We start from the raw sequence: 22,629 nt of genomic DNA, 5'->3' as shown, positions 1-22,629 counted from the left end.
CACGTATTATAATTATATATATGTGTTTTGATGTGAAAAAACTTGCGAAGCTCAGCATTAGTCAGTGGGCTGGATTTGGTTTTTTTTTTTACATAAATTTATTTATTTATTTATTTATTTTTGGCTGCATTGGGTCTTCGTTGCTGTACGCGGGCTTTCTTCAGTTACGTCGAACAGGGGCTACTCTTTGTTGTGGTGCGAAGGCTTCTTATTGCGGTTGTGGAGCACGGGCTCTAGGTGTGCAGCTTCAGTAGTTGTGGCTCGCGGGCTCTTGAGCGCAGGCTCAGTAGTTGTGGCGCACGGGCTTAGTTGCTCCGTGGCATGTGGGATCTTCCCGGACCAGGGCTTAACCCCGTGTCCCCTGCACTGGCAGGCGGATTCTTAACCACTGCGCCACCAGGGGAGTCCCTGGATTTGTTTTAAAATTATAGTTTAGTGTGAAAAAGATTTATTTTAGAACAACTCTACTGGTAGTATAGGAGGGAGTGTTGTATTAGACCAGTTAGGAAGCTATCCTCAGATCTAGGTAAGAAAAGATAAAGATTTTTGAATGATAGCACTCTTGGAAAATAAATATGGCATTGTGGAGTTACAGGAGATTTATTAGAGATGTTAAAATTGGGTTTAGAACATGTCGAATAGAATTGGTTAATAGAGAATTGGGAAATTTGAACTGGATGTGGAACTGGAGATGTGGAGAGCTAACTGTAAAGTGCTGTGCTGATTTTCGACTGTGCAGGTGTCAGCACCCCTGACCTCCATGTTGTTCAGGGGTCAGCTGTGTTAAACTGAGTTCAGCCATCAATTTTATTTTTTTAATCTGCTTCACGACATATAACAGTCTGAGAGCGCACTGTTTCATATATTTAGTAAAAGAGCAAAAAAGGCAAAAAACGGTCTTAACTTTCTGAAAGTTTAAATTTGAAATAGGTGGAGTTTATAAGTGACATATCATTCTAACTAGCACATAATGGGGGAAATGTTTTCAAATTTTAGATGAAGATCGACTTTCTAGAAGGAAAAGTATTGTGGACACCGTATCCATTCAGGTGGATATCTTACCCAACAGCATTCCTTCAGATGATGTGGTAAGTTGCTGAAAGTTTATGATGAAGTACTGTCTGAGATAGACATCAATTTAAAAGAACTTTTTGCCCCTCCACACTTCTAAACAGGATCAAATACAACTGTGATTTATCCCTAAATCAACAAAATTGTTAGTAGAAGTTAATTTGATTTAGCCTTGAACTTATTTATAATTTATTTTACTGAACTCATTTCATATACCTATAAAGATACATAAACTTAATATTGTGTGTTATGATATCACTAGATTTCACATTGTAGTAAAAGGAACCATAAGATAGAACTAAGTAAGTTTTTTTAATAAGTAAGAAATGCTACACAAGGCCTGTTATTAAATAAGTAGGCCCTCTAATCCTATTTATTTTTAAAGATTTATGAAACATAAGTTGTGAAAATAAATGGAATTATACACTCTCATGTGAAGCCAAATGCTCACTACTTTTAGAAAGTTTCAGAATTTCACCTATGAGAGAAATTTTTTTTATCTTTTTGGATAGTGAATATAATGAATTTAACGTAGGTTAAGCTGTATCAGTGACCTGTGTACTCCTTAAGGAGTTATTTGAAACATCATAGATTTAATGTTCTCCTCCTGTTTCAATAGAGCACAAGAGTGTACCCAACGGAGTCATAGGAAGAAAAAGCAGCCAGTATTCTCTAGGACTTGTCCACACAAATCAGCAGAGAATTTTTTGATAGTCGAGTAAAAATGCCAATGTGCCAGCATGTCACGTCAGCCTCCTCCTTGTGGTTTAGCCGCTGTTTGCCTTCCTAGGTGTTTCATTATTTCTCACTGGTACAATGTAAATAACTAAAAGAATATCCATGTAAGAAAAGAGGAAGGAAGTTGTCTGAATTCATGCTTTCTCAGCCTCCTTTCTCCCTCCTGCTTCCAATGCCTGCCAGTTAATTTGTCTTCAGGAATTAAAACTATTTGGTGGCCAAGGTACAGCCAATTAATTTATATCTTTCATGCTTTTAACTCCCCGTTATGTAAAATTAATCGGTTTTATCAAGGAATTATCTGCAGAGCATCAGAGTAGTTGGAATAGGCAGTTAGTGTTCATTTTGGAACTTGGGGCTTTAAGGTTGGTTTAGAGTTTCTTACCAGTTTAAAACTCAGGAAAAATCATCTTCCCTAAATTTCACCTCTTCAAAGCCATTTTAATTTTTACACTCCTTACTAGCAAGAAGGCTATCTTGCTAGCGATATCTTTCGGTGATTATGAATTTGCTGCTATTACCTTTTGAGGGAAGAAATTCATCCAAAGCCTTAGTTTATACTTGTCAAGAGTGCAGTCTATTTTATTGACTGGTATTTTTCCATTTGCCTTTTGTTAACCATTTTTATTTCTTTTAAAAATACATATATAGCACTTTAAATGGTAGCAAAGAATCAGTCTATTTTGATAAAATGAACTGAAGAAACATTTGCATGAAGACAATATAGGAGGAACATTCTTGAGCATGAATTTTACATTAAAAGTTCATTAATACATTTGTTAACTTATTAAAGATCCTTTTGTTTTATCTTTGCTCTACCTATAAATCCTAAGTCAAATATGCCTCACCCTGAGTATTTGAAAAGTTAAGTGCAGTTTAGTATATAAGATTTACTTGAGCACATTGGAGTTTCAAACTCATTTACCATTATGGTATCTGATTTTATGTATTAGGAATGGTCGTTGAAACACCAGAAGACAGAATAACAGTACCTTCTAGGCTAAAACTAACTAATTTCATTGTGTGGACAGGAGAAAGTGTCATCAGTTAGGTATTCACCAGTTAATGGTGTAACAAAATATCAAACTAAGAATAAGTATATTTGCAAACAATGAATCAAATTAAAAAATTGCTCATTTGAAAAATTGCTCATTATTTCATCAAAATTACTTGAAATTGTATATACATAATCCCAGTTAGTCCTCAGATATATTTGATACCTGCTTTTAGAGCTTGTAATGTTGTTTAGATGGAGATCATAGCAAAACTTTCGTTTTCCCTAGATATAACTCAGCTTATTACTATGGTCTATTAAAATACCTGGTTCATTTCTGAGGTATGTGAGTCCTGACATTTGCAATTCAAATTTTAGCCCACCATGAATCACTTAGTGAACTTCTCCTAAAAATTGCACTATATATGTATAAAGATACCTAATTAAATTAAGGTATTCAAGAAGATAAATGGCTAAAACATTTATTTATTTCAGCGGCGTCTCTGCCTCCTGAAATTAAATGATCAGCTTGACTAGTAGAATAAAGCACCATAGGCATGATTCTTTGATGCTGGGCAAATGCATCATCATTATCCAAATTAAGGAAAACAACAAACAGAGAAGAGTTATTAAATAAAGTACTCTAGCTTTTCAATACTCTAGCTTTTCACTTATCCAGGATTGAACAGGTAATAAGTAAAAATTCTATGTAATAAGAATTCTGGCCTTCTAGCTTCTCCTATGTTCTTTCTCCTATACTATAGTTGATCCTCAAAAGTCTAAACCTCTTAACCAGTTGTAAGAACAACTTTGAAGTACTGGATTGCTTCTAGGTACAAGTAATTGACCAGCCAGAGCCTAATCTTATATATCTGCTCCAAATGTCTAGAACAAAGCAACTGAAGACTCCCAAGTTTAATCTGACTTCAACTAGTAATATGAGCCCTCAGTAGAAAAACTGAGGTAGTAGAACTCTTGCTGCTTGATTTCCAGCTAAATCCTTTGTACAGAGAGCTAAGGTGCAAAGCATGAAGTCTTTTGCTTTCACTAGTCTTGCTGCCTTAGACTTAGCAAAAAGAAGCTCATGAGCTAAAATTAGGGATGACCAGAGTCCAAGGCAAGTACTCATATATCATTTCTTAACTTTTATTCAGAGATACTATAGTAACTGGATATATTATTCCTTCTGAAAATGTGCTAGTGCCACAAAAAGTATTACTGACTTTTTATGTAAGCACTTGATTTCATACCTTTTACATGTCTCAAAGCAAGCGAGATTTGAAAACTTCAAGTTAAAGGGAGTTTCTGGAGAATAAGACTTGGTGGTTGACCTTAAAAGATCCAGAATATAATTATTTTTAAATGTTGGTTAACTGTACTCATTGAACACTTCCCAAAGTAGTGATTTTTTGCTTTAAAATTTTTGCATTTAAAGTTCTAGATTATTTCATTTTTGATTTTTAAACTGTATGTGGTACCAAAATTATAAAGAGTATAGAATACTTAGTTTTCATTTATTACATAGCTGAAGCTGCATTTATATATAATCTCTGCCTTGAATATTGGTTGGGTTGCCTTAAAGGTTGCTAATTCTGCCAGCCTAACATCAATCTGTAGGCTTCTTTGGGGAACCACTGTGGTAGACCATTGTTAAAACCAATGAAAACGTGGAGATTATTTGATACTGTTGAGTGTGATCACAAAGCAAGCCAACACAAAGAAGAGAAAATATTTGTCAAAGTTCTTAGATGACTTGTAACTAGGTGAAGGTATCATTTATATTGACCGTTCTTAACTCTTTATTTTACTTAAAATCACTTTTCTCTAGGTTAGTAACACTGAAGAAATCACCTTTGAGGCGTTAAAGAAAGCAATTGGTGAGATTTTGCTTGTTAACTCTCCTAGTATTTTCTAGCTTATCTATATCTTGTTACTTGTTTAAATGCCAGAATTAACAGAGGCAGCATGGTAAGTGTATATACTGTCGATTTCTATATAAATATATAATCAATTTATTAGCTTATGTTCTTTAGACTTTTGTAATTGTCCTGTCTTGTCATAGATAATTACTTTCCTCTCTATAGAATGACTTTTCTAGAATTATGAAAGCATATCGCCATGTATTTGAATGCTGCCCTTATTTGGTGGCCAACACTGAGGCTGAGTGAATTTATGAGAAATAGTGAATGTATTTTCTTTTATAGGAGATGGGCAGGTGAATAATTCTGAGAGAATTACATAGAATGATTTTTAGTAGGCATGTAGCAGTGTAATTAGAAGCCTGTTTCTAATGGGGTAAGAGAAAGGAGCTGGCCGAAATTGTCAGCAGGCACAATAGAGTCACATTAATCCTTGCTATTTTATCAATGAGAACACTGAGGCAGAGAAATTAGCAACTCTCCTGAGATCACATAGCTAGTAAATACCGGAGACAAATTTCATACCCAGGTCTGACTGACTCTGTAATCTTTTCACTTATCTTTGCATAAAATAATACTCTGATTTTTTTTTTCTCCTGTAGCCTTTATGGAAATAAATTTTACCTTATATAATTTGCCTCTTTTAAAAATTTTTTAAATGATTCCTTCAATTAAGTATTAATATAAATTCCTGCTAGGCTCATGATGCCTTGATCTCAATTCATTTCTAATTGGTAAAGCAATAGAGGGTGGAAATTGACTTTCACGATAGAGTGGAAATTGGCTCTCAATTTTTAAGAAATATTAGAATAAGAAAATCATTAACAAGGGAAGTGAAGTGCTCTAGTACCCATCATACATGAAATAAAATCTGACCTTGTTCAGCTTAATCCATTAGAGGATTTTTTTTTCTTATTGTAATATAAAATTTGCCAAAATAAAATTGAATTTAGTAAGCAATTTTTGAACACCCATTATGTACAAGATACTGTGAGACATTTAAAAATTAATAAGACATGTTGAGGAACTTACAGTCTGGCAGTGGTTCTCAAAGTACGTCTTTGGACCCCTGGAACTTTGGGGAAGACTCTTCCAAGGGATCCTTCAAGTCAAAAAGTATATTCAGCACAATACTAAGACATTATTTGCCTTTTTACTGCATGGATTAACATGAATGAAGGCAGTGGCATCAAACTGTACTAGTGGTCATTGAATTCTTCAGCACCACACATCCCCAGTTATTTTTATAAGTCAAGATTTCTCTTAAGAATGCCTTTGAAGAATCAGTATAAATGATTAATTTTATTAATCTCATCCCATGAATACATGCCTTTGGGAAGCACATATAAAGCACTTCTTTGATTGCTTTTATTTGCAAGCAGAACTGGTTGGTTTTTTTAAGGAACATCACTTTTACTTAAAAAAAAAAAAGAAAGACAGAAAACCTGTGGTATTTGAAGGGAAGCTGTCACTTCAAGAGAAAAAAACCACCCTGATGGTATTTGCTCCCAGTGATAAAATTAGCACTTTTTACCAAAATTAGAATTTTGAAGCTTATGTCTGCCACTGCAAGTTTGACAGTTCCCCAATATTTATTTAAAGACTTTTCTAATGAGATCAGTGATAATAACTAACAAATGTGATTTTAAAGAGTATTTTACAGTGAGATATGTCTACATTTAGAGGGTCTGCATAAATCAGTGGAGCAATATTCCAAATGACCTTGCATGATGTTACAAAACCATACATGAGTAAAGCTCTATTCAAACTGTAGAACAGACCAATAGATGTTAATATAACCAATTACAAAAAGTTCATTAATAAGGTTTCAAATTCCATATTGCAACTAACTTTTAAGAAACTACCGTTTGTCATGCTTTGTTGTAGTGTCCAAGAAGAAATAGCTACAATTCTGTGAAAAGGCTATTTATTAAATTACTCTTTCCCAGTCCATACCTGTGTGAGTTTAGTTTTTCTTTATATACTTCAACCAAAATAACATATTGCAGTGGATTGAATGCATTTGCAGGTAGAATCCAACTGCTTCTATTAAGTCAGACATTAAAGAGATTTGCAAAAATAGAAAACAATGCCATTCTCTTCACTAAATCTTTTCATTTTAGAAAATATCGTTATTTTTTCATGAAACAAATGTTATTTATGTTAACATATAGTGGTTTCATTTCTTTAATGCATTTAATGAATATTTTTAAAGTCTCTCATTTTTATATTGTAATATGGAAAATATCAAATGATGTAATACATAAAGAAAGCAATTTGGCTTTCTTAATAATTTTTCAGAGTAGAAAGGAGTCTTGAAACAAAAAGTTTGAGAACTGCTGGACTAATGCATGGAAAAGAAACTTGCTGCCTGCAGGCCAAATTTAGGTGGAAGTATTATTTTCAGAAATTGGATTTGAATAAAAACCAAGGATGTATGCTCAGCTTGCCCAAGTCCTGTTTTTCTTACTGCTTTTAAAACATTTATGTTTCCTGCCTAGCCTCTGGCACATTTGAGCTTGTGCCCCTGATCTAGTGAACACGAGAGATGTGATCATAATTCTGTATTATAGTCATTCAGAAAAAGTACATAAATTCGACAACTTTGTTAACCTGCCACAATTTCAGAGGGGGGAAAAAGAAACCTATTTCGTTTGTACCTGCTACATCCATTTTTTAAAACTAGCTAATTGTTACAGTTTGTCTACCTGAAGAGAAGCTTTGTTTTTGAAGAACCTTGAACAGATTATGTTTCATCTTATGAAATTCTTGACCAGGAGAAAAAAAAAGCTGAAGAGTTACTGAGTTGTTACTGTAGACCATCAATAAATAAGCCATTAATTAGCCTTCTTTTCAAATTCTTAAGCAAATAGACGTAGTTATTATATGTATCAAAATGACAGACACTTAGTATTTTATTATCTCACAAACTTTGGCCAGACCACACGTCATCTTAAGATTTAAAAAAATCCCTTTTCAAATTGTGGAAGATAAATGGAAAAGGCTAAAACAATATGGTTCCTCATGACCCTATCTATATTTCAATCACACCATTCACTATCAAGTTTAGCAAACTTTTAATTTAGTACCTCATATGTGCAAGGGCATGATTATTAATAAAAGAATCATCCTTCAGGAAGGGCCTTGAAGTTGCTTGACTTGTAGGAAGTTGTCATGCTTCTGCTTTTATTTGGTAAGAGAGACAAAGGTAGTCTTATGAAAAAGGGTTTTGTGCTGTGTAGTTTTTTAATTTTTTTATATGTGGGCTTTCTAGCCTTGACTAAGACACTTCAAGGATGTCACACCGTTTGCTTTTTTCCCTATACAAGTAGTCCTATAAATTACCCTTATTTTTTATTTATAGATCATTTGCTCTTAGGGTCATTGGCAAGGTTCTATGAAATTTTGTGTTCCTTTTAATGGGTCTTTGTAAACATTTATATAGATACCAGTGGAATGGAAGAACAGGAAAAGGAGAAGAGGCGTCTAGTAATAGAGAAATTCCAGAAAGCACCTTTTGAGGAAATAGCAGCACAGTGTGAATCCAAAGTAAGTGAACACATGGTGAAGGGGGTGGGGGGTGGAGTTTGACTTCGTGGAAGCTGTCCTGGTAATTGGTAGGTAGATTCCAAGCTTCAGGCAGATCAACAGAATCCACAAGGTAGTGGATTTGATAGGGACTGAAAACTGAAGACATAGCTATGAAGCCTAAATAATTTTTTTGTGTAATGTCAGCTGATGGGAATGGCAGACCCCAAATTAAATGTTAACGATTGTTATTGCTTTGAAACTGTTTTTGCAGTGGTTTTCAGTGATTTTGCTGTAGGTATTTTGTGTGTCTATCGATTTTGTTTTTACCAGTGAGACTAGGAAAGGAATAAAAGAGAAACTTTACATTAAATTCCAGTGTATGAGACAGATAAAACCAAAACATTAAAGCATTCTGTACCATCAGTTTAATAGTTAGAGTTATGCTTTGTCCTTTAAATCACACTTGTATTTTTACATATGGGTGTTTGGAAAATAATAGATCCATTCTTAACATTTTTTTTCTCCTTTGTAGGCAAATTTGCTTCATGATAGACTTGCTCAAATATTGGAACTCACCATACGGTAAGAGTTTTGGTACTACAAGAGCAATAAAGCAACAAAATAGAAACTATTAGATCCCTATAAACTTGTGGCTTTTTAAGTAATTGTGCTTTTCTTTTAGGGTAAACACAAGATCATACAGGTCTCTGTCTCAGTGGTTATTCTGTTTACTGGATTGTCTGATACCATTTCTTGTCCAGGGGGCTTCTAGCTTTTCTAGCTTTCCTTTTTAGATCATTTAAAATTTAAAATGGTCCTATAAGGACATTTGAGTGATTGGAAGACTCTTATTCTAATGATATGTTTAAAAAGGTAATTTCTCAGATTTAACCATTGTGACCTATAAAAACTACAGTTTTATATGGTTCAACCTCATAGTTCTTTCCAGGGCAATAATGATTCTACGTATGCAGATGGCTCACTTGAATTATTAAACTTCACTTGAGTTTTCCTAAGTCATGTCTGTTTGTGTCCTGTTATTAGTTATTATAGTCGGCCCTCCATATCTGCAGGTTCTGCATTCGCAAATTCAACCAACTGTGGATCAGAAATATTTGGGGAAAAAAAAATTCCCAGAAAGTTCCAGAAAGTAAAACTTGAACTTGCTGCATGCTGGCAACTATTTACATAGCATTTACATTGTATTAGGTATTACAAATAATCCAGATACGATGTAAAGTACAAGGGAGGATGTGTGTAGGTCATATGCCAGTAGCACTCCATTTTATATAAGGGACTTGAGCATCCAAGGATTTTGGTCTGTATGGAGGGTCCAGGAACCAATCCCCTGTGGATACCATTGAACGATTGTATCTTATGCTCCAAAAGCATGAGGTATCTAATATCGGTTTTTCTGTGTCTATTGGTTATTAAGTAATGAAGCACATGACAGAGGGAGAGAAAAACTCCAGGTTCCACCTAAGGAAAGAACCTCTGCTTATTCTTTTTTTTTTTTTAAATTAATTAATTAATTTTTTTTATCTTTGGCTGTGTTGGGTCTCCATTTCTGCGCGAGGGCTTTCTCTAGTTGCGGCAAGCGGGGGCCACTCTTCATCGCGGTGCACGGGCCTCTCACTATCGCGGCCTCTGTTGTTGCGGAGCACAGGCTCCAGACGCGCAGGCTCAGTAGTTGTGGCTCACGGGCCTAGTTGCTCCGCAGCATGTGGGATCTTCCCAGACCAGGGCTCGAACCCGTGTCCCCTGCATTGGCAGGCAGATTCTCAGCCACTGCGCCACCAGGGAAGCCCTCTGCATATTCTTATATTGACTTCAGTGTGGAGACTGGTCTGTGTATAATGTGGCACAGTGAAGGAGCCATGGATAGAAATTGTGCTTCTGAAATTTTTTTTTACATCACCGTATCTTTTTTATTTTCAACTTGATTAACTAAATCTGTTTTGCTTCACACCCTGTATGTATCCTTATAAACAGAATAAACAGGTAGATGCTCGAGTTCACTTGCTTTTTTTTCCCCAGCCTTTTTTCTGCCTTCATACGCAAAGCATGTTTTCATCACTTTAACATCTTATTCTAGGCGTTTACCACCAATACTGCCCCCCCAAATAAGTTGAGAATCACTCATTTATAAAAGTTCAGAACAGAGAATCAGACTAAAATACGCAATATACTATATACCTTAGATTCAAAGAAAATTGCTGGGTGTGGGCATTTATGCACAACCTAAAAGTTGAGAGTTAAGTTTTATTTGGGGACCTTGCTGAGGACTATAGCCCGGGAGACAGCCTCTCAGATAGCTTTGAGGAACTGCTCCGAAGAGGTAAGGGAGGAGCCAAGATATATAGGAGTTTTTGGCTGGAAAAAAGCATGTAGTCAAACATCAAAAGATCACTGCCAATCACAAAGACCAGACATCTCAGGTTGATGATTTTAGTGCTTTTCTATGCATGGGAAGGTGCAAGGATCTGGGTGCATTGAAATTATTCCTTAGATATGCATCTTAACTGTCTAGGGCCAGTATCCAAAGAACAGAATGCTCCCTGTTTTCCTCCACCCTGAATTCCCCTCAGGGCGCACCACTGTAGGCGACTGCAGTGGCTGATGGCTTGATCTTGCAGAACTGGAATGGCAGGCAGCACTCCCTGTCCACAGCTTCTTTGATGCCTGTTAATTGTAACAGTAAACATCTGCCACTTTATATCTGTTGTTTTTACTAATACTCCCCACAGTCCTGAAAAGTTATGTAGATCCTTTCCTCCCACCCACCCGCCCCAGGTAAAGACACTGAGGCTTAGAGAAGTAAAGTAACTTGCTGAAGTTTATCCAGTTAGTGAGTGGAAATAATCAAAATTCAAATCCATAACTCGTGTTCTTAAAAGAAATGTTGCTAGAGACCACCATGTTACATTTAATCACACTATCATAACTATGTGGGTTTAATATTTTAGAATAAGTATTATGACTAATTCGGTTTCATTGGTACTGCAGCTACTACTAATAATGTGTATTTATTAAGCCTTACTGCTAATAGTTATTTACTGAACACTTACGGTGTTCTAGGCACTGTGCTAAGTGCATTCTTTCATTTAGTGTTTACAACAGATTTTTAAAATACGTAGTGATTATTTTTACTTTACAAATGTAGAAACAGATGCACGTAGAAGTTTGGTAATTTATCCAAGGTCACCTAGTTAGGAAGTAGTAGTTTTGGGTACCTTACGGTGATACAGAGAAATGAAATAGACTTCTTAGTGTACCTTCAGGGCTTTCAGTTTCTATTTGATATATTTCCTCTTGTTAATTTGCCTCATTCTAACTAGGAGATAGAGAAAAGAGTTTGTATTCTTGAGAAAAGAAACAAAATAAGCAATATTATATCTCAGTTTCCATTGTTCCTTCACTTTGACCTTAGTACAATAAGAAAAAGTTACAAGAAATGCAAAGGAGCAAGAAAATACAGAAAAAGAATAAGCAGCCCCACAGATGATTGATCCAATTATTGGAATTAGTAGACAATGACCTTTAAAGAACACACACACATATCAAAGAATTTAAAGGAAAAAATATGTATATTTTAGGAGAGAAATGGAAAGTCTAAAAAAGAACCAAATTTTAGTTCAAGAACTGAATGTTGTAATATCTGAAAGAAAAAAAATGTCATTGGATGGGCTTAATAGTATATTGGACGTTATAGAAGAATTCGTATATATTGCTCATAGGAGTATAAGTTGGTACACTTTGCAAAACTTCGGCAGTGTCTTATAAAGTTAAACATATACCTGCTCTTGATCCTGTAATCCCATATCTCAGTATTTGCCCAGAGAAATGAAAACTTAGATTCACAAAAAGACATGTACATGAATGTTTTAGCAACTTTTTTCATAATTACCAGATGTCCATCAACAGGAGAATGGAGAGAGAGTAGACAAATGGTGGTACTCTTAATATAGTGAAATACTATTCAGCAGTAAAAAGGAACACATTTTGGGGGTAAATTTTAAAAAATGCATTGAGCAAAAGAAGTCAAACATAAACGAGTATAGCTTGTATGGACCATTCCTATAGGCTGTATAGACCATGTGAAATTCAAGAACAAGTGACACTAACCTTCAGTGACAGCTATCAGAACATAGTTACTGTTGGATGTGGGTGTATGTGTATGGGTATGTGGGAGTAGGGAGAGATTGGTTGAGGACACAAAGGACCTTTTTTGAATGATGAAAGTGTCAGTATCTTTATCTATGGTAGAGATAAGAATGAAGTAATGAATTGAGGGAAGAACATTGGTATCATATGACGAAAGATCAGTTTCCGAAACTGATAAAAGAAAAATATCTGAGTAGAAATACAGGCAGTAGACTCAAATAGACTATTCACTTTAAAAGAAACACAGAATGGTATGTGGCATTAGTAGTAACCCAAAATGTGAAAATAAAAGAAAGAATGAATTCCCTTTTGCCTGCCAGAGTGCCAAAGATTAAAATAACAAGAAAGAATGATTATACCCAATATTTATAATGGTGTAAGAGGATGGGTACACTCAGATGTTGAAAGTATGAATTGCCAGTATTATGGCAATGTGTACCAGTCTCAAAAATGTAAATACACTTTGATGCAGAAATTCTGTGTGGAAGACTATAAACCAAGGAGACAGGATAAAATTATGTATAAGAATAGACCTGTCAGCATTACTTATGATAATGAAAAATGAAAATGAACCTACATCTGTCCATTGAAGTAAATCAATTATAATATATCTATATATTGAAGTACCATGCGGTGGTCATCAAAAGAAGTTAATATATGTATATATAAGATTTTTTACTAGTGAAACAAAGCAAGCTTACATGAGTGGGTATAGCGTAATCCCACTGTAAAAATTATGTATACATATATTCAGAGGAGAATGTCTAGTGTATGCTTAAAGACAGCTTGGTAGCACTGTGATCTATGTGCCACGCCAGCTTGTAGCTGGCCCGCAGTTCCGTCGCACTGATCCCTGCGGTGAAGGAGACTCTCTGCTGCTGGCAGGTAGTAACAGAGTGCTCTGTGACGTGAACAGCTTTGCAATTCACCTGTTGACAATGCCTCGCTCTTTTACAGCCCTCCTCCCAGTCCATCAGGAACACTGACCATTACTTCTGGGCACGCCCAATACCAGTCTGTCCCAGTCTACGAGATGAAGTTTCCAGATCTGTGTGTGTACTGAGTGGCTCACGAAGACCTCAGCATAAAGCCTAAAACTTAGGGCCAAGCTGAGTTTTCAGGGTTTACTTAATGTGTGTTAACATACTTCTTGAAAATTATGATGGAATTTATCTTTAACAGAATGCTTGGCATATCAGATTAGATATTTTGCAGCTATATTATATGATTTAGAGTACTTTTGAAGATAGGTTTATGCCATGTTAATTTTTTTTTTTGAGGTTCCTGATGGCTTTTAAAATTGAACGTATATTGGTCTCACATTAATTGTTAAATAGTATATTTAAAAATTTTCACAAACATGTAATTTAAAAAAAAATTAAGCCTTCAGAGGGTTGAAGATGTATGAAGTGTCTACTGTATTTCTTAGACATCTACGCAACTGCTTAAAATTAGAATTGCTGTTGTTTTTCTTTATCTGCGAAAGCAAAAACATACAAATATATTCCTAATCCTGGAGCTGCAAAACTGTTCTGTGGCTCTTTGTCCCCATGTTGTAGATGTCGTGGTGGGCATCCCTCTGTTCGTTCACTGTAACAATATGTGACAGTCACTCCTCAACTTGTTTGTGGAAATGACATTTACTGAGTAATATTGCTAGAATATGACCCTAAAATCTCCGACTTTAAAGTGTCTAGTTCTTGTAATACTGTGTTTTCTGCCAAAAGTTTGACCGTTCTACTTGAGAGGTCTTAGAGCTTGCTCTTGGAGTACTGAACTGTGCAATATTTTTTACATCATTAGATGTATTAGTTTACAGATGATGCTTTGAAATTATAGTAGCATTTTGCTGTGGCCCCATTAATTAAATGAGCTATTATTTAGTACAGGAAAAAAAGACGCTTAAAACAGCTACGAGTTCACCTGTGAAGAGCGTGTACGTTTTGATTTCTGTTGAGAGCATATTAATTTACATTTTAATATTGTGCGGTTTTTAAATCCTCATAGTCAAAAAATGCCCCAAATGGACTTTCAGTTTGTAAGATTTGACCTGCACCTTGTATGCATCTCTGTTTAGGATTTGTGATATTACATTTGAAAAGAGTGCCTATGGGTTTAGCAATCAAGTGTGCTACAGATCGCCAATTTAAGCTTGTGTTGATTTAAGCTACCAAGATTACATGTGCTGACAGACTTAAATTCTTAAAATTGTGTACATTTTAGTGAATTCCATCACATGGCAAAAATGAACAATTTTCTTTGCAACTCATAAAATTCTTTTAGGACATTTTTATAAAATAATCCGTTTATAATTCTACTACCTTTTCAGATTTGATTCCCTTTTACATAAAACAATATACATATCAAAAATTGTAACCCAAAAAACAATTGCATTATTAGCTTTAGATTTTGTTTGAAAAATTGCAGTGAAGAAAGGCATGTTATTACTTGGTGTTTACAATTATTTGGGCACCTTTAGTAGAAACAAAAAAGTGAGGAAGTAATAATAGAACAAGCATACTCAAAATTTTTTTGAATATTTAAACCAAAGTACAGCATCTTGAAACATCCTGCAGAAGATCCTAGTCTTTTTAAACCTATTAAATGATACTCAAGCATCCTGGGTGGTTTACTCACTGTAGATAAACAAGGCATTGTTTTCCAAGTGATAGTGCAGTCACCACCTGGGGGGTTAAATGGCCCCATTGCAGCTGTCACTGTAACTTTACCTCTTGACCAGGTAAAATGTTTCACCATCTAATAGGCCAAGTTTTATGTTTTTTTAATTTCCCTTTTTTTCTTCTGTATTTCTAAAGAAAGATTGTGTAAAAATCTAAGCAGGGGGACATGCAAAAACAATCATCATCCACTTGGATGTCATTTTATAGATTAACACTGTGTGCTTTTGTATGAAAAAATATATATAATTTAATAGTATAAGAAAAGAAGATATATATTCATTTGCACTCATGCAAAACAAACTTTGCTCTACAAAATTTCATGTTTCTCTGTGATTTAAAAATGCATGTATAGCATGTAAAGGAAGACCATTTCAGTTAATGTTTATCACACCTCTCTTTTGGTCTGTTTTGTAAACTGTAGATTTGGGTTTTGGGGGATTTTTTTTCCTGTAGTAGTTGTTTTTAAATCACAGTAGACTTCTGTATATCCTAGATTACTGAACTGGTCTTGTTAACAACGATTCCCAAGAAATGAGGGGTCTTTTCTTAGGCTTTCTGTCCCTTCCAGGAGATTGCAGGAGATCCTGCACGTCATAGGTATGCCTACTATATTACAGCCAGTTTGGATACTGAAAGTTTAGGATGTGTTGAAATTCACTGTATTGCTATATTTTTGTAGATATTTAAAACTCTTAATAAAAACTGTTAATCATTCTCTTTTCGCTGTATACTGTTGCTTATATCATTCATTTTTTTCCTTGACATTGAATAGTTAACATTGAAATGTTTCTCCTATACTTGTGTTGTCTTTGCTTATACAGTCATTGGAGTTAACCTAAACACACACACACTTCCTTAATACTTCTGAACTCATTATCTTTTAGAATCATAATACTGTACTTAACCAGCAGTTAACTTCCCCTTCCTCACAATATCTCTTTTCTTCCTTTCTGAAAATGGTACTAATTTGTTTTATTCATACCAATATATGTACTAAATGTAATGAATTGAGTTTTTTGAGATGTAACAATTCACTGTGCAATTCATATGTAAGCAATAAAACAAAATCAAATTACTTCTGTATAAGTACATTTTTGTAATAGCCATTACATTTATTAAATTAAACGTATTCACTATTTTGCTTTAGTTAAAAATGAAGAACTTCAGTGAAAATCAAGCTGCCAAATGGATTCATCCTCACATACGTTGGAAGAATCAGAACCATAACTGCAGTTGTGGTAAGATACAGCTAAGATTAAGCTCTTAGCGTGTGCTTGCGAAAGCACGGTTTCCACCTCTGCATCAGTCTTACTGTTTGTATTTTCAACCCTACCCCTTTGCTGTATAAGTTACATGAAGCCTCTCTCTAAAAAAATAGCTCCTCTGTAGTACCCTCTGCCACCTGGTCTGCTTTCCTACCGCTGGCAGGAAAGCCCACCATAGCCAGATGGGCTTCAGGGACTTCCTTTAGGAGTTTAGCAAAGCAATGAGGAGCACGGGCTCTGGCTTCAAATCCCACCCTGCCACTTCCTGGCCGAGTAGCCTTAGGCAAGTGACTGAACTTTGAGCTTTGAAGTCTGTAAAATGAGGATAGTATGTTCTGCCCTCAGAGGTCATCTGTTGAGGGGTAAATGAATCACTTAGAAGAGGTTCCTCGTGTCATGCCTACACGGCACAGACTAGACACTGAGTCAGTGTTTGTCATTAATAATCCTTGAGTTCACTATGCATAGCGTCTTAAGCAACCTGGACAGCTGTCTCAGTTCTGCAGTCTTAGGCCAGTCACTCCAGTTTTCTGAACCTGTTTTCTTTAGGTGTAAAACGAGCAGCCTGTGTGATACACTATCTCGTGTGTTTTCTTTTCAGCTGTAATTTGTTGCGTCCTGTTCTCTCATCTGATACATAAGTTCACATGAATGAAAAAGCAGAGCCGGTGTGCAGCATCAAGCTCTGCCTCTTAGTTTTGCTATATTACATTCGCCTTGTACTTACACTTTGAGTCACAGGCAGACTTAGGGAGCCAGTAACTTAGCCTAGGTTCTCCCAAAGCAGAGCCTCAGACAAAGGCTTACATGTAGGAATTGCTCTGGGAAGTGATTCCAAGAAACACCAGCAAGGGACTGGACCCGTGAAGTGGAATGAGAAAAAGCTCATTAAGAGGGTTTATTTATGAATTGCCAGCACCATAGGTGACTGGAGATCCATCCTACTGGACAGTCTAAGGAGTCTCATGAAATAATCTCAGAACTGTCCACCCAGGTGATGAAAGCTGGGGAAGCATGTATCCTCGGCTTCTGTTCTTCATGGTCAAGGGTGGCCCTGTTGACATTAACTCCCCCGCGTTTTTGGATTGTGTGTGCTTGCGTGCTGGGCAGTTTCCCAAGGTGTGCCGTGCCTTTTTCTCAGAGAAGTCCTGCGTCCCATGCACGAAGTGTAGACGTACAGACGGCAGGCATTGTCAGATTCCACCCCCACGCATGAGGCAGGTTGAAGCCTGTGTGCAACTGGTTATCACGGCAGGATCTGGAGTAAGGTAGGGCTGGATGATGTGAAGTCAGGCAGAAGATATCCAATATAGCACCACCTAGTGTGGTATTTAAGGACAAGACTAAATCTAGGAGCATCAGATTTATAATTTCATGTTTTGACCATCTTAGTTTAATGAGTCAAGGGAGAGATTTTTTAAAGATGGGAGACTCTAGGGATTGTTTGCATGCTGATTAGAATGATACAGAAGAAGAGAGGGATGAATTGATATAGAATAAAAAGGAAATATTTGCAGGAATCAAGCCCTGGAAAAGGCAATAGGGGGGTACTGTACCCAGAGCATAGGTGGAGGGATTGACCTTTGATATGGATAAGGAACACTTTTTTCATTGAAACAAGAAGGAAGACAAAGACCGCCGGTAATCTTGTAGCTTTGGTGGCTAGAAGATCAGGACATTCCCACTGGAAAACTTCAATTTTCTCAGTGGAGTATTAGGTGAGGTCATTGTTGCTATGTGCCTTGCATTTCTGCATGTCTTGTGAACAGAGACACTATCTTTATTCTGGATTATCTTTTTTTAAGGATATAGTACATCCTACAGACTTGGAACACAGAGATGGCATCTCCCTTTGGAGCCCAGGACAGACATGCTTCTTGTCCTGTATAATACAGATAATCTCTTTTCTGGGGTAAAATGCAGGCTTGTGGCCAATTATAAATATTTTAGGTTCCCTATGTAATGAAACCCACCCTGTGTGTAGGTGTTACCTGACCCTCTTTGCATTGGCCCAGGGCTTGAGGAACCAGCATAAATACTCATACTCAGGCTACTGCCATTACTGTAAGTAATAAAGTCCTTTGTCTCTGACCCAAGCATCTCGTATGTTCTGCCAGCATCCATGAAATGCAGACCAACTTGTTAAGTTACAAATAAGGTAAAATCTCAGACCCTTCCGCTCTGGACAATTCTCAGCTGAGAGCAAGGGGAGGTGTGGAAGGTTTGAGGAGAGGAGGAAAGGGACCAAACAGTTGCCTTGGAGAGCAGAAAACTCAGCTTACTAAGAAGAGGTTGAGCGTCCATTTGAGGTTTTTGTGGTCATGAGCTTCAAGCGAAGTGGGTCAGCTCAGTTGCTTTTGTCCTTCAGCAACATTCAGCTGCCTCAGGTGAAGGTGTGGAGAAGGCAGGCGGTCACCATACCTGTGGGCGGCCCAGCACGGTGACGGCCATGGGAAGCGGACACTTGGCACACACCTGCTGGGTTGAAGGAAGGGAGTGCCATCGGTGGCACGCCTCGCCTTGACCGCTGTAGTGCCCGCGGGCTGATTGCCGGCCACTCTCACCTGCATTTCTTTGCCTAAAGGCTTCCTCAGCCGCCGGAGCCTCCGGCCCCCAGGTGCAGCAGGCAGGAGACATCGCCCTCCACGGGAGTAGAGACTGATCTGATAGAAGGTGATCTGTCTCCTCTCCCGGGTGTGTGTGTGTGTGTGTGTGTGTGCTATGCGTATTCTACTTCCAGTGGCAACTGCCTTGATAACGCAGCTTTCACTGGCTACCGTTCCTCTGCCGTCTTATCTCTTTGCTCTCCCCTCAGCGTTTCCTGCACTTTCCAAATAAACCACTTGCTCTCAAGTCTTTGTCTAAGGGTCTGCTTCTGGGAGGACCCAACTTTAAGCTGTTACTTAAAAGGTCACATTATTCAAAAGATTCCAATGTGAGGGACTTCCCTGGCGGTCCAGTGGTTAAGACTCCACGCTACCACTGCGGGGGGCAAGGGTTAGATCCCTGGTTGGGAAACTAAGATCCCACATGCCATGCAAAAAAAAAGATTCCAATGTGTTGGATTCATCAAAAGGTGCTCATCAGGTGATTTCGCTGGCAGGTAGGGAAGGGTATCAGCTGCTGGCTTGGCACCACGACCTTTTGATTTCTTAAGGTTTTCAATTCTTTAACATCAGGATTGTTCCGCACCATGAGAAGGTCACGAACACTCACTCTTCAGAGGCTCTGCTTTCCCGCCTGTCTGAGGAGCAGGCAGGGACCCTGTATCTTCTCACTGCAGGACACGTGATTTATGGGAATAGAGAACCAAGGATGTGATGTGAACTATAGTTCGTGTCCTTATCAAATATTGAAGGGGATTCCGGAGGCACATTGCCTTTTTGCCTGATGCACAGTAAAATCTCAATAACTATCAGATGGGTGGGTGAGTGGATGGATGGAGGGATATAATTTCCGTTTTTTTGTAATTCCCATTATATTTGTCTGTGTCCGAGTGGCCATTGGCATCCCCCAAACTTCCAGCCACTGGGATAAACCCTGTCATTTTTTTAAAAATCAATTTAGTATTGCCAGACCCACGACAGGGTTATCAGCGATTCTTCATGGAGGTGGCTGAGGCCATTCTCCTAATAACACACCGGAGAGCTGTCATCTCCGTGCTTGGCATATGTCTTTGGTGGGTTATTGGTGACCCATAGGTTATCTCATAAGATTGATTAAACATACTCCCTTCTGTATTTTTTTAATAGAAGAAAAAGTAGCTTTCAGTGATTGGGGAGTGGAGATATCTTTCCCCCTCCGTTCCTCTGCCATCTCACCTTTGCCATCTGTTCATGTATCAGTATCTTCAAAACCAAACCAGACAAAGAAACGTTGATGGGAATATTTATTGAGCCGCTACAGTGCCCTCCAGGAAACGTATAACCACCCCCTCGTTTGCCTTCTCCAAAGACACATTCGGATGTGAGCTGACAAACATCACAATGCACGTGTGCAAGGGTCTTCCTGCCTCTCCCCGCTTTGAGCCTCTGCTGAGGACAGAGAGGATGGAGATGGGCCCAGAGAGGTTACAGTAGCAGGAGGGACAGAACGACAGGGTGTGATGGTCATTTTCTCTGGGAATCTATCTGGGGCCATGTTGTGGCCTGGTCCCCAGGAGACCAAGTGACTTCCCCAGGAATCTTCTGGTTCTTCTCAGGCCCTCCCTGGGGGGCGGGGCCTCCTCGCTGTTCTCCTCAGAGCTGGAGCCAAGGGACGAAGCTGAAATGCTGCCGTCCTCGCAGGATGGCCGGTGGCCCTGGCACTCCTGTCTGCCAGGTGACTTGAGGCTTTGGTTATAGAAGGCGGAGGCCAGGCACTCAGCCGCCGTCTGGTCACAGACACAAAGCAGCTTCTCGCACAGGCTCTGCCCCACACCTTAGGCGGCAAGAACAGAGTAGCAGACCTGAGACACCGCAGGATGCTTGCCCCTCCCGCCCTGTGCTCCCCGGCTCCATCTTGCACCTCTTGGTCCTGCGTCCACTGATTCCTCTACTGGGAATATTCTTAACTTTCTCCTCCTGGTTAGCGCATACTCGTCCATCAGGAATCCACCCGGCATCCCCCGCCCCGTCCAGAAAGCTTCCTCCAGCCCCTCTGGCTAAAGGGAGTGTCTTTCCCATCAAATCCTACCCTATGGTTCTTACTATCACAGCGGAAATACATATATTTTTGCTATCTGTATTTTTATTTGCTCAGTCCGGTGACCCTACTTTATTTCTTGAAGGTTTCAATTGCATGTAGTGCGGGTTGGCGTGCAGAACACGCGTGTGATTCAAAGGAAATAACGTATGTGAAGGTGCTCGGACATAGGCAAGCATTCTGCAGACGTTTTCCTTGTCTGTGGTTTTCAAAGACGTATTTGGTCTGTTTAATGTTTTTTTTCTGATCCTACCGCAAAGTATTCATCAACCAGATCAACCAGACCTTTTCTCATCACGCTGACCCTCCACGTCTCCTACCCTGGCCTTCACATCAGCCCCACATACTCGTTGCATCTCCACAGCAGGAAGCAGAAAGAGGAGACATGGAAGAGCAGAGTGGACCCAGACATGAGCCTGTTCCCCAGAGCAGCTCTGCGCTTGGGCCCCTGTGCCTTATGTGGGGTGGCCCGGAGCAGGCTCCGAGATGCCCTCATTTCTCACAACCCGCCACCTGCAGCTGCTACAGGACACGGTGCTCAGGGTTCACAGAGGGTCGGAACCAGTTCACGGAAGCCCTGTAGGAGTTCAAACGACACACACAACCTTCCTGGATTCAGTGAGCCCAGAGGGGTGAAGGCGCCTTTAGCTGAGCTGATGGGACCTCAAGGCGTGATTGCATCACAGACAACAACGATCATCTGATCCTGTCACTCATGGGTTCTAAACCCACCCCTGGCTTCTCACCCCATGGAGGACAAAATGTAAATGTTTCAGCCTTGGGTTCGTGATCTGGTACCTGTCTCGCCAGCCTCACCTTGCATCACCATGGTCCCGCGACTCTGACTATCTCTTCCCGAAATACAGAACCACGTGTCGTTCCCAGACTGCCAGGAGTTCCCCAAAGGCCACAATCTTTCTCTTCCCTTTTCTTGGAACACCCACACCCAGCGCGGCCACCTGGGAACCTGTTAACCTCTTGGAAAACCTCCTTCACTGCCCTTCTAACTTCTCCCAAATTCTCCCATCCTGGCTGCTGTATTCCGCGGGCTCAAAACCCCTTTCACCACGGTCCCAGGCACCTGTACCACCTCGTAGCAATACTAATGAGAATAGAAGAGTCCCTTGCTTGTCTCTCTTCCTTCCGGGCTGTGAGCAATTTGAGGCAGGGATCATGTCTGTTCACTGTGTTTCTAGGTCCCGATGGAGGTTTTTTGGATAAGCAGATAATTGGGTGAATGAATGAATGAGTAAGTGATATGTAAAGCACAGAGCTCCCTCCTGGGAGGTGAGAGGCACACAGGATCCTCCAAGGTCAGGATTCCCGGAGGCCAAGGGACAAGGTAGCACTGAAGCCTCAGCCTGGGGCTTCCCCAGATAAAAAGTGAGGGTGAGACAAGCCCTCTCAGGGCTCTCGAGAAATGCTATAGGGACCATTTCCTTTTAAACTGCAAAGGGTAAGGGAAATACATCCACTGATGTACATGAGGAAATGCAGCCAGAGAATGGAGATGAAGCCAGTTGTAAAGCAAGCCCCGCAGAGTGAGGCTCCTGGGGGTGGGGCTGTTTCCAAATGTCCCCCTC

At 38.8% G+C, this 22,629-nt stretch overlaps 2 protein-coding genes across 5 annotated transcripts in view; one reads left to right on the top strand and one right to left on the bottom strand.

The window, feature by feature from the left end:
* Nucleotides 1–16,173, top strand: part of EFR3A (EFR3 homolog A) — a 93,592-nt gene extending 77,419 nt beyond the window's left edge. For all 4 annotated transcript variants that reach the window (XM_007188894.2, XM_057531977.1, XM_057531978.1 and 1 more), the window contains 5 exons: nt 997–1,088; nt 4,632–4,680; nt 8,168–8,271; nt 8,786–8,835; nt 13,375–16,173. In XM_007188894.2, coding sequence (XP_007188956.1) covers nt 997–1,088; nt 4,632–4,680; nt 8,168–8,271; nt 8,786–8,835; nt 13,375–13,480 — 401 coding nt within the window. In that variant the 3' untranslated portion in view covers nt 13,481–16,173. The remainder of the gene's footprint in view (nt 1–996; nt 1,089–4,631; nt 4,681–8,167; nt 8,272–8,785; nt 8,836–13,374) is intronic.
* Nucleotides 16,174–20,489: 4,316 nt separating this feature from the next.
* OC90 (otoconin 90) overlaps nt 20,490–22,629 on the bottom strand; it is a 35,735-nt gene continuing 33,595 nt past the window's right edge. The window contains exon 15 of the mRNA XM_057532422.1: nt 20,490–20,782. Coding sequence (XP_057388405.1) covers nt 20,490–20,782 — 293 coding nt within the window. The remainder of the gene's footprint in view (nt 20,783–22,629) is intronic.

This window comes from Balaenoptera acutorostrata, chromosome 17, assembly GCF_949987535.1.
Source record: "Balaenoptera acutorostrata chromosome 17, mBalAcu1.1, whole genome shotgun sequence".
NCBI classification, from domain to species: Eukaryota; Metazoa; Chordata; class Mammalia; order Artiodactyla; family Balaenopteridae; genus Balaenoptera; species Balaenoptera acutorostrata.
The sequence above is the reverse complement of the archived record's forward strand: the minus strand, read 5'-3'. Positions and strand labels throughout refer to the sequence as shown.